Here is a 12535-nt window from a genome sequence, read left to right as displayed (position 1 = left end):
TGGAGGATAAGACAGGCGACTGCATATAACTCTGAATTTGGGGATGGTCAAGAATTGTGGTTAAGAATATAAACATAAGAATGTTCTTTCAGGATCTATAACAAAGTTACGTCACTAGTACATGATGTTGATAGTGGGGTGATGTATAGGGAAAATGCACTTAAATCTTATTTCTATGGGATATAATTGTATTTGTGTTGTATTAGTGTTGTCACAGGTATGTTTTCTCTATAGACAGAGGCCCACACAATAGTTAAAATATTAAATGTCCTTTCAGAACAAGTCCTGCTACTTTCTCAAATAAAATGGCAATAATCTCTGGAATATATAAGCCATGTCTAATAAAAGAAAGCAGGCCAATATGCCATGCCCTTGATCTTAATGCTTGTACTTACGAATCTTGTTCTGTAAAATGAAATTTAGCCTAATTATAATTAATGACGAAAAGTAACCTCCTGAAAACCTCCATGTTATTCAAATGTGGCCAAACTAAGTAAATTAACTCACGACTTTCTCCCAACATGGGGCGTGACTCCTGGGGATGAGTCTCCCTGACACTGAGGGATCACTACCAAGCACTAAACAGTGATGCATTTGGAAGAAAGACTTCGAACAAAAGGGGGAAACATCAAATAAAAACAGGTTTTAAGGCTAAGAGATTTCAAAGTGAGTCTGGAGGTCATTCTGGAGGTTACTTTTATGAATGCCTCAGGCAGATTTCACCAATATCACAGTAAACAAAGCTTCAAACAAGAGTGCTCCTGAGGGCTCTAGGGACATCCGGACACCAGAGGCAAGGCACACAGCCTCATGAAATCAACATCCCTCTGCAGGCCCTATTTGGGACTATATGATAATATATGATAACCTATTTCCCCAATTAAACATTTATAACTCATGATTTTTCTACTTCTTTTATTTGAGTCTATAATTTTCAATACTCTCATTAAATATAACTCTCAGAAACTTAAATCTTGGATTGTTTATATGCTGGGTGAGACCTGTATCCCAGAACAGTTGCAGACAACTACTCTCCAGTTCTTTAGGCTTGACCTGGCAACTGACAAACCGATGATGATGGACAAGTCCCTTCCCAAAAAACAAGGAGTATCTACAACTGCAAGCAAAACAATTCCTTCTATCTGTCCCATAATATCTAAGTCCCCTCTCAGCCTGAAGCAGTCAGAGCAGATATCATCCCAAATCCCTGAAGACTGAGGAATGAACAAACATAAGGAGGGCGTGTAACTATGGACCAAAGTAGGTTAATTGTTATTGTAGTCATTATAGTGTGTTAATGGAAGAACTTGTAACACTGATATAAGGACAGTGGGTGGATGTCAGGGGTTCAGAAGGGAGGAGGAGGGATGAGTAGGTGGAACACAGGGCATTATTTAAGGCAGTAGAATTGTTCTGTGTGATGCTACAATGACAGACACATGATTTGTCAAAGCCTATAAAACTACAGTACCAAGTGTAAACCATAATGTAAACTACAGACTTTGGTTAGTAGCAATGGTTCGATACTGGTTTATCAATTGTGACAAATGTACTACACTCATGTAAGATGCTAAAAATATCCGTGTGGCTGTAGGGGGTTTATATGGAAAGTCTCCATGCTTTCAGTGTAACTTTTCTGTAAATAAAAAATTTCTCTTAAAAAAAAAGAAGAGCTAAATAAAAGACCTAACTGCATACCTGGAAGAACTAGAAAAAAGAACATCAAACTAATCCCAAAGCAAGGAGAATGAAAAAAATAATGATGATTACAGCAGAAATAAAGCAAAGCAAAAAGAACTCATACCAAATCTGCTCAAACTGTTCCAAAAAATTGAGGAGGAGGAAACATTAACTAATTCATTCTATGAAGGCAACATCATCCGAATACCAAAGCCAGATAAAGATGTTACATAGAAAGAAAATTACACACCAATCTCTCTAATGAATTCAAATGCAAAAATACTCAACAAAATATTTGCAAATAAAATCCAACAATACATTAATTATGCACTATAATCAAGTGGGTTTTATAGTTTTATCCCAGATACATAAGGATTGCTCAACACAAGAAAATCACATCATCATCTTTATCAATGTGGAAAAGACCTTCTACAAAATCCAGATTTCCTTTCTTGATAAAAACACTTCAAAAGACAGGAATAGAAGGAAACATCCTCAATATGATAAATATGAAAAACCCACAGCAAACATCATACTCAAAGGTGAAAGACAGAAAGCTTTTCCTCTAAGACCTAGAACAAGACAAGGATGCCACTGTCATTACTCTTACTCAACACTGTATTGTAAGTTCTTACTACAGCACTTAGGCAAGAAAAAGAAATAAAAGGCATATAAATTAGAAAGAAAGAAGTAAAACTTTACTATTTGCAGATGACATGATCCTATATACAGAAAATTCCTCATAATTTTTTAACAAAGCTACTAGAGCTAATCAACAAGTTCAACAAAATGGTGGATATAAGATCAACACACAATAAAGCATTAGCGTTTCTATGCACTAGTAATGAGTAATCTGAGGAGGAAATTGAGAGAAACATTCCACTTACAGGAGCAACTAAAAGAAGCAAATATCTGAGATAAATTTAAGTATGTAAAGGACTTGTACACAGAAAATTAACATTGCTAAAATAAATCAAGGAAAACCTAAATATATGGGTGGACATTCCATACTCTACTCATGGAATGGAAGGCTAAGTATTAAGATGTCAATTCCACCCAAATTTATTTACATATTCAATGCAATCCCCCCAAAAATATCATCAGCCTTTTTTTTTTTTTTTTCAGAAATAGGAAAGCCAATTATCAAATTTATTTGGAAGGGTAAAGGTCCCTGAATAACCAAAAACATTGTGAAAAAGAAAAAACCAGTTGGAGGACTCACTATATCTGACTTTAAAGCATATTACAAAGCTATAGTGGTCAAAATGGCATGGTACTGGCACAAGGATAGATTGACCAATGGAACTGAATTGAGAATTCAGAAAAAGACACACACAGCTATGGTGAACTGATATTTGACAAGGCTGCTAAGTCCAACTCAAAGAGTCTCTTCAACAGATGGTGCTAGGAGAATTGGATATCCACATGTAAAGGAATGAAAGAGAATCCTTATCTTACATCCTACACAAAATCAACTCAAAATGTATCAAAGACTAAATATGACAGCCAGGACCATAAAACTCCTAAAAGAAAATGTAAGGAGACATCCTGAAGATCTTGTTGTAAGCAACGGTTGGTTTCATAAACTTTACACACAAAGTGCAAGCAATGAAAGAAAAATTAGATAAATGGGACCACCTCAAAATTTACAACTTTTATTCTTCAAAGGAGTTCAAGAGACTGAAAAGACAGCCTACTCAATGTGAGAAAATACTTGGAAACCACATATCCTATAAGGGTCTAATATTTAGCATATATAAAGATATTCTAGAATTTAACAATTAAAAAGAAAACTCAATTTAAAAATGGGTAAAGGATCTGAATAGACATTTTTCTTAAGGGAAAATACAAATGGCTAAAAGGCACATGAAAAGATGCTCAACATCACTATCAGGGAAATGCAAATCAAACCACAATGAGATATCATTTCACACCTACTAGACTGGCCACCTTTAAAAAACAGAAAATTACAAGTGTTCGAGAGGAGGTGGAGAAATAGACACATTCATTCACTGCTAGTGGGAATGTAGTATGGTGCAGCATTTGTGGAAGACAATGTGGTGGTTCCTCGGGAAATTAAATACAGAATTGCCATTTGCTCCTGCAATTCTGCTACTAGATATATACCCAGAAGAACTAAAAGCAGGAACATGAACACATATATACACACCAATGTTCATAATGGCACTATTCACAATTGCTAAAAGATGAAAGCAACCCAAATGCCAATCAACAGATGAATGCATAAACAAAATGCAGCATGTACATATAATGGACTACTATTCAGCTGTAAGGATCAAAACACTAAGGCACGTGGCAACGTGGATGGACCTCAAGGACTTTATGTTCAGTGAGATAAGCCAAGCACAGAAGGACAAATATTGTATAATCTTACTAATACAAACTAGTTGTAATAAGCAAACTCATAGAGATAGAATCTAAAGTGTAGGTTACCAGGAGATAGAATGGCAGTAGAGAATGGAGAGCTGATCCTTAATCTGTGCAGAATTTATAATTAGGTTGATTTTGGAGGTTTATGAGTGGACAGAGGTGATGGTAGTGCAATATTTTGAGTGTAGATGGAAGCACTGAAGTATGTGTGAGTGTAGTTGAAGAGGAGGTTTTGGGTCATACATATTAGTAGAAGGAAAGCTAGAGGAGAAAACATGGGTTTGTATAACACAGTGAACCCTCTACTGGGTGAAGATTGGGGTTATATATAAATATAAGAATGTTCTTTCAGGATCTAAAACAAATGTACATCACTAGTACAAGATGTTAATAATAGGGTGGTATATGGGGAAAAGACACCTAAAGCAAAATATCAACCATAGTTAACAGTAACATTTTAACATGCTTACATCAAAGGTAACAGGGGTACCACACCAATGTTAGGTGTCAAAAATTCAGGGGATTGGGGAATGTTGCATATTTTATTATTAGAAAAATGTTATCTGTCACAGGAACAACCGAATTTCCCTATAAATTATACTGTTTTACATGGTCAGATGTCTAGACAGACATTTTAAACAGCGTGAACATTATATAGCTTCATATTTTTATGGGATTTAAATGTAGCCTTGTTGCCATAGGTATGTTTTCGGGATAGAAGCCTGCACAATAGTTAACAAAATATTAAACTTCCCTCCTGGGGAAGTCCTACTATTTTCTCGGATAAGATGGCAAGAAGCTCTGAAATATATAAGCCTTGCCTAATAAAAGAAAACAGGCTAGTAAGCCAAGCTCTCAAACTTAACACTTGTACTTATTAACCTCATTCCTGCAATAACGAAACTTAGCCTAAATATAATTAATGCCTAAGAGATGCCTCATGAAAACCTCCTTGTTTCTCAATGTGGCCCCTCTCTAAGCCAAACACTGCAAATAAACTCACCACCTTCCCCCTGACATGGGACATGACTCCCAGGGATAAGCCTTCCTGGTACCAAGGGATTATTGTCAACTCTTAATTAGCAATGCATCTGAAGAAAGACCTTAATTAAAAGGGGGCACCATTTCAAGATGAAATCTGCTGCCAGGTATCCAGAGAATTTCCATCCTGAGGAGCACTTTCCAAACCCCGAATTCTAAAATAGAGCTCTGAGGGGGCATAACAATGGGGGATCTTGACCAAATGACTGAGAACTGAATTGAGACAACTTTTAAAATACAAGGTCTCAATATGACACCAAACACAAACAAGAGCAACAAAATAAATAAAACTTCTCACCAACCAGAAATTGAAAACATCAATCCACAGAATGAAAGGGGATATTTTTAATCATCTATCTGAGAAGGGGCTGGTATCCTGAACATATTAAATGTTAAATCCAGGTTTTCAGATGACTCTGATGGGCAGATAGTAGCCATCCCTAGGATAAAGCACTATGCCCATCACTCACCTGGGAGGTTTCTCTTGAGTACTTCTTACACAGGCCATCTATGCCCATAAAGAATGCCTGAATATCTGAGTCAGTCTGAAAAGAAAAAGAACAGGATTGACCACATTTACTGCTTCTACTAAATGTTGTTTGTTAAAAAACTGGACTTAAGATTTAGAAGTGGAACACCATACATGATACAAATGAAGAGTACCTAGCAATCTGTGGCTAAGATGCACTGGGTGGGTTCCAGATTTGCTTAGAATGACTGTCACATCTGGCTTCCCTGGGTAGTTGTGGAAAGTGAGGGACACAGTCACCCCTCTAAGGACTTTGTAGGGCAGTGGTAAGGGCCCTGGCTTTGGGGCAACCCCTCCCCCACTACTTGGAGTTACAGTGGCTTGGAAGGTGGTTCACCCTTCCTAGCCACACAGCCACCCAGCCTCACACATCCCTACTTGAATGGGTTAAGGGAGATTGTGAGTGAATGGCCTGAGTGCCATGAGGGTTTATAACCAGAGGAATGACAAAAGCTGATCAGCATCACTTATCACTAGACACAACTACATATTAAGAGTTACTTGTAAAGGTGGAAGCAACCCAAGTGTCCGTCAACAGATGAATGGACAAACAAAATATGGTCTATCCACACAAGGAAAGAATATTCAGTCATAAAAAGAAATGAAGTTCTGGCACACGCTACAACATGGGTGAACCTTGAATATCTTACTGAGTGAAATAAGCTGGATACAAAAAACAGATACATGATTTCACTTATATGTGGTACCCAGAATAGGTAAGTTCATAGAAACAGAAAGCAAAGTAGTGTTTACTGGGAGGTGGGGGATTATTGGTTAATGGGTTGGAGTTTCTGTTCTGAGTGATGAAAAAGTTCTGAGACTAGTGGTAAACTGCAAATGTACACAGTGCCACTGAATTGCATATTTAAAAATGGCTAAAATGGTAAATTTTAAGTTATATATATTTACTTTGATATTAAAAACTTATTTAGGGAAGCAGACTTGGCCCAGTGGATAGGGCATTCGTCTACCACATGGGAGGTCCGCGGTTCAAACCCCGGGCCTCCTTGACCCATGTGGAGCTGGCCCACGTGCAGTGCTGATGGGTGCAAGAAGTGTCCTGCCATGCAGGGGTGTCCCCCACGTAGAGGAGCCCCACACAAGGAGTGCACCCCATAAGGAGAGCCACCCAGCACGAAAGAAAGTGCAGCCTGCCCAGGAAATGCACCACACACATGGAGAGCTGACACAGCAAGATGATGCAACAAAAAGAAACACAGATTCCCATGCCGCTGACAACAACAGAAGCGGACAAAAAGAAGAATACATAGCAAATGGACACAGAAACAGACAACTGGGGCGGGGGGGGGGGGGGAGGAAGGGGAGAAAAATTAAAAAAATAAATCTTAAAAAAAAAAGAACTTATTTAAAAGCAAACATAAGGTATGGAAATGCCCCGTATTTCTGTGTAATTTTTCTGCAATGTAAAGTTTCTTTAGGAAAAAAGTTCAAAAATGAAAAAAAAAAAAGCTAACATAAGTTACGGAAAAATAAAGGGTTAACTAAAGGTACCTGCCCACTTACAGTCCCCAAAGCAGATGCATTCTGTTTTCTTAAGTACTGACACCCCAGCCTGCCCAGCCTCCTCCTCCCACCATACCTTGCCCCTGGGCCAGATCAGCACCAAACACAAGGGGCAACAGTTGTCCCAGAGCACAAATGTGGGAGAAGCTTCCATCAACCAGAAGGCAACAGAACTGGCACCTATACCTGGTCTTTAGTTAGAACGTTATCTTGGCATAAGTTTCAAGATGGTAATTTGAGCCCATCTGTGTACCCACTCATGCTCTCCAAATCCCACTGAAAGGATGATAATATTAAGTTTTGGGAAAAAAAGAACTGGATCAATGGTGGAAAACAGGAAGGAGTACCTTTAATAGACGGGATTCTTTGGAGAATTTCTAGAAGGAAGGCAATGAAGGTCCCTGGGAAATGGAAGCCCTCCCTCCCCAGCGGCCCAGAAAACTCCCAGCTCAGACAAGCAGGGCTTGGAGTGACTGAAAAAGCTGTGGAGCTCTACCAGCCCCAGCAGGGGAGCCAGCTCCAGCTCACTCCCAGGACTCCAGGGCACAAGCAAGCAGGAAGTCAGGTAGGTGGTTCCTCATAATGAGGGGACAGAACAGGGGAGAGGAAATCAGGCTCTGCTGAAGACAGTGATGGAGGGTCCTACACAACACTCACCACACGCTGCAAACTGCAAAGGCATGAGCAGCAGCTCTCCAAGACAAGGGTCAGAGCCTGGTTCACAGGCAGAAGTCCTAGCTCTGCACTCACTCAACCTGTGACCCGGGCACGCCGCTTTCCTTATCTGTCTCTATAAAACAGGAGCAACAGCAGCACTGCCTCTGGAGGCCGTGGTGAGGACCAAGGAATGCACACATGAAATGTGCATCAAGCAGACTCTGGCCCATACTATTATTTAAAAATACACTCTAAAAATGTAGCCACACTCAAAAGCAAGATAAACAGCCAAATGAACCAGAAATGGAAGCAAATGGAAGATGCTGTCACAGATAGATTGTGGACCACAAAGCAGAATGAGAAAGCCTCCTGGTGAGGGCTATATCATTCCACGAGTGACACAGACCCAGGAATGGAAAAGAAGCTGAAGTTTGAAAATATTTTTAACTGAAAAATAAGGACAATATAATGTATTCAAACAGATGTAACACAGGCAAAGATAAACACAGAGAAAAATTTACAACCCTAATACATAAATATTAGAACATAAAGGTTGAAAATTAATAGTAGGCACCAATCTTACAGAAAAATTTAAATCCTCAGAACAGAGAAAAATGAAATAATAAAGGGGGGAATTAACAAATAGAAAATAAATGTAAATAGAGGTTAGCAGAGCCAAAATTGGTTAAAAATCAATAAACACTTGGAACTACAATGTAAACTATAATCCATGCTGTGCAGCAGTGCTCCAAAATGTATTCATCAAATGCAATGAATGTGCCACACTGATGAAAGAGGCTGTTGATGTGGGAGGAGTGGGGGGGGAGGGCAGAGTGGGAGTATAAAGGAACCTCTTATATTTTTTAATGTAAGATTTTGTGTGATCTATGTATCTTAAAAAAAAAATCCAAAATTTTGTGCCTTAAAACAATAAAAAAAAATACGGTAAGACTGCTCAACAAAAAAGAGGCAAATGACCAATTATTAATATGAAAAGGGACACCCCTACATATCTTACAACATTAAAACTATTAGAGGATTACAAATATGCTGATGAGAAGAAAGTTGAACATTTAAATGAAGTATATATATTCCTAGAAAAATACAACTTATTTAAACTAACTCAAGAAGTAGAAATGCCCATAGTCCCATGTCTAATAAAGAAATTAAATCCCTATTTAAAACTTCTCACAAAGAACCTTCTATGTCCAGATAGTGTCACTCCTGAATTCGACCAAACACTTAAGAAATAATCCCAATATTGTTAAAAATTCTTCCAGAGAAGAGAAAAGAAAAAATTATTTTCAGCTCTTTTTATGACGCCAGCATAACTCTGATTCACCAAAACTTTAAAAGGAACATTACAGGCTCATCTTTCACATGAACACAGGTGCAAAAAGTCCTAAGAAAAATAGTAGTAAACTAAAATCAACTATATATACAAAAATACTACTATATGATGGCTGGACTTGTGGAACTTGTTCCTGGAATCTAATGTGAGTTTAAAATTAAAAAAAAAAAAAAAGAAAAGCAATTCACATTAACAAAATAAGTAGAAATACAAATGATAATCTCAAAAATTATAGAAAAAGCATTTAATAAAATTCAATACCATTCATGATTAAAAATCATTAGCAAACTATCTACAAAGGGTATCTACAAAAAACCTGAAACACTCGTAATAGTTTGGGGTGAAAAACTGAAAGCCCACCTCTGGAATCAGGAAAGGGAGGAAGGACACCTACCACCACCACCCTTCCTGCTCCACACTGCACTGAAGTCCTGGTGAAGGCAATGAAGAGGGAAGAACGGCAGGAAGACGACAACATGGGGACAGCAGCATCCTTGTCTTGTACCTGACATCAGGGGAGCGCTCTCAGCTTTTCACCATTAGCTGATGTTTCCGCTGTGGGTTTTTCATTTATGCCCTTTAACATGTTAAGAAAATTCCCTTCTATTCCTAGTTTTCTGACTGTTTTCATCATGAAAGGGTGTTGGATTTTGCCAAATGTCTTTTGTACATCAATTGAGATGATCAAGGTGGTTTTTTCTTTGTTCTATTCATGTCGTTTTTCACATCTACTGATTTTCATGTTAAAATATCCTTGCATTCCTGGGATAAATCCCACTTGGTCATGGTGTATAATCCTTTTAATATATTGTCGGATTCAGTTTGCCAGTATTTTGTTGAAGATTCATAATGGTTATTGGTCTGTAGTTTTCTTTTCTTGTGATATCTTTTTCTGACTTTGATATCAGGGTAATGCTAATCTAATAGAATGAGTAAAGAAGTATTTCCTCCTCTGCCATTTTTTATTAGAGAAGTTGTAGGTTAATAGAAAAATCATGCAGAAAATAGAGTTCCCATATACATCCCATGTTAGTTTGCCAAAAGCTGCCAATACAAGTACCAGAAATGGGTTGGCTTTTATCATGGAAATTTTACTTGAGTTAAAAGCTTACAGATCTGAGGCCATGAAATGTCCAAAATCAAAGCACCATCAGAGATGCTTACTCACCAAAGTCAGCTACTGGTGATCCCAGTGTCCGGCCATGTGGAAAATGGCCAGCCATCTCTGCCCAGGGCTCTGCCTTCCCCTCCAGCATCTATCGTCTCCCAGAGCCCAGCTGAGGGCAGCCAGGCATCGGGCTTGTCTATTCCTGGGCCTCCTCTCTCAGTCTCATTCTCTGCCTTCCTGCAGCTGTGGGCGGACCTGGAGTCCTTTCTCACGTGGCCAGATCAAGTATGGCAGCACTTCCTTTTACTGTACCGGCCTTTCTCTCTGTGTGTCTATATCAGACCCAGCAAAAGAGCAGAGGCTCAAGCTGAGTGATGCCGCCTGACGTAGCCCAGTCAAGGGCAGCACACCCACAGGAACAGGTCAGCTCAATAACAAATCATCACCTTTCTTTTTTGAATTCAAAAAAGAACTTCAAACTGTCACACCCCCTCACAGTTTTCCCTATTAATACTTTGCATTAATGTGCTACCTTTATCACAACTGATGAACAAATATTATTATAATTGTACTATTACCTATAATCCATAGCTTACATTAGGATTCACTGTTTGTGTTATATACACCTATGCGTTTTTTTCTAAGTTTTTACTCTAGTAAAATATAAAACCTAAAATTTCCCCTTTTAACCATATTCAGACATATAATTAAGTGGTGTTAATTACATTCACAATGTTGTGCTACCATCACCACTATCCATAACCAAAGTTTTCCACTACCCCAAACAAACAGAAATTCTGTATCAGTTAAGCACTAACTTCCCATTCCTTATTCCCTTGGCCCTGGAAACATGAATTCTAGTTTCTGACTTTAAATTTGCTTAGTCTAATTATTTCATATCAGTGAGATAATACAATATTTTTCCTTTTGTGTCTGGCTTATTTTGCTCAACAGGGTATCTTCAAAGTTCATCCATGTTGCTGCATGTACCAGAATTTCATTTATTTTCACAGATGAATACTACTACATTTTACATATATACGACATTTTGTTTATCCATTTATCTGTTGATGGGCACTTCAATGCTTCCATATTTTGGCAACTGTGAATGCCACTTTCAACTGTTCCAGTCCCTGCTTTCAATTATTGGGGATATATACCTAGAAATGGGATAGTCAGCCATATGGGTATATACTTAACTTACTGAGAAACTGCCAAACTGTTTTCCACAGTGGTTCCACCACTTTACATTCCCACTAATGAACAAGCGCTCTCACTTCTCCATAGCCTCTCCAGCACTTGTTACTTTCAATATTTTTAATAGTAACCATTCTAGTTGGTCTGAAATGGTATCTCATTGTGGTTTTGATTTGCATTTCACTAACTGCTATATTTTAAGGAGTTTGCGAAGAATTGCTGTTAGTTCTATAATTATTTGGTGGAATTCAGCAGTGAAGCCATTGGGTCCTGGACTTTTCTATGTTGGCAGGTTTTTGATTACTGATTCAATCTGTACTTGCTGGAGGTCTGATGAGATTCTCTATCTCTTTTTGAATTAAGTAATTTGCATGTTTTTAAGGAATTTTTCCATTTCATCAAGGTTATCTATTGGTATATAATTGTTATAGTATAAATGTATAATCCTTTTTTCTGTAAGGTTAGTAGTCATGACCTCACTTTCATTTCTGATTTTAGTTATTTGCATCATTTCTCTTTGCTTTGTTAATCTAGCTAAAGGTTTGTCAATTTTATTGATCTTTTCAAAGAATCAACTTTTGGTTTCATTGATTCTACTGTTTTTCTATATTTTATCTCTGCTCTAATCTTTATTATTTCTTTCCTTCTGCTGTGAGCTCAGTTTATTCTTCTTTTTCTATCTCCTCAGGTGTGAAGTTAGGTTATTAATTTGAAATCTTTCTCCTCTTTTAGTCAAGGCATTTACAGTTATAAATTTAACTGTGAGGACTGCCTTGCTGCAACCTATAAGTTTCAAGTATGTTATGTTTTAAGTTTTCATTAGTCTTGAGGCATTTTCTAGTTTTGATTTCTTCCTTAACCCATTGGTTTTTTAAGAGTGTACTGTCCATGCGCCAGTTGTGCCCTAAATCTCAGCAAAGTTTCAACACCTACTCTCCAGGACAACTAACAAGGTGATGATGATGAGCAACACCCATCTCAAGGAAAAGAGAGAGCCTGCAACTGTAAGCCAGAGAGTTCCATCCATCTGCCCCATGGGATCTGAGCCTCCTCTCAG

The 12535-nt window shown here is 38.0% G+C and overlaps 1 protein-coding gene across 5 annotated transcripts in view; it reads right to left on the bottom strand.

Annotated features, from left to right (window-relative positions):
• Nucleotides 1-12535, bottom strand: part of RNF212 (ring finger protein 212) — a 118179-nt gene that overhangs the window by 71056 nt on the left and 34588 nt on the right. For 3 of the 5 annotated variants that reach the window (XM_023585183.2, XM_071217688.1, XM_004480399.4), the window contains exon 3: nt 5583-5657. The exons of the other annotated variants lie outside the window; for them this stretch is intronic. In XM_023585183.2, the coding sequence (XP_023440951.1) occupies nt 5583-5657 (75 nt within the window). The remainder of the gene's footprint in view (nt 1-5582; nt 5658-12535) is intronic. 5 annotated transcript variants of the gene reach the window in all.

This window comes from Dasypus novemcinctus, chromosome 1 (genome assembly GCF_030445035.2).
Source record: "Dasypus novemcinctus isolate mDasNov1 chromosome 1, mDasNov1.1.hap2, whole genome shotgun sequence".
In the NCBI taxonomy this organism is placed as follows: domain Eukaryota; kingdom Metazoa; phylum Chordata; class Mammalia; order Cingulata; family Dasypodidae; genus Dasypus; species Dasypus novemcinctus.
The sequence above is the reverse complement of the archived record's forward strand: the minus strand, read 5'-3'. Positions and strand labels throughout refer to the sequence as shown.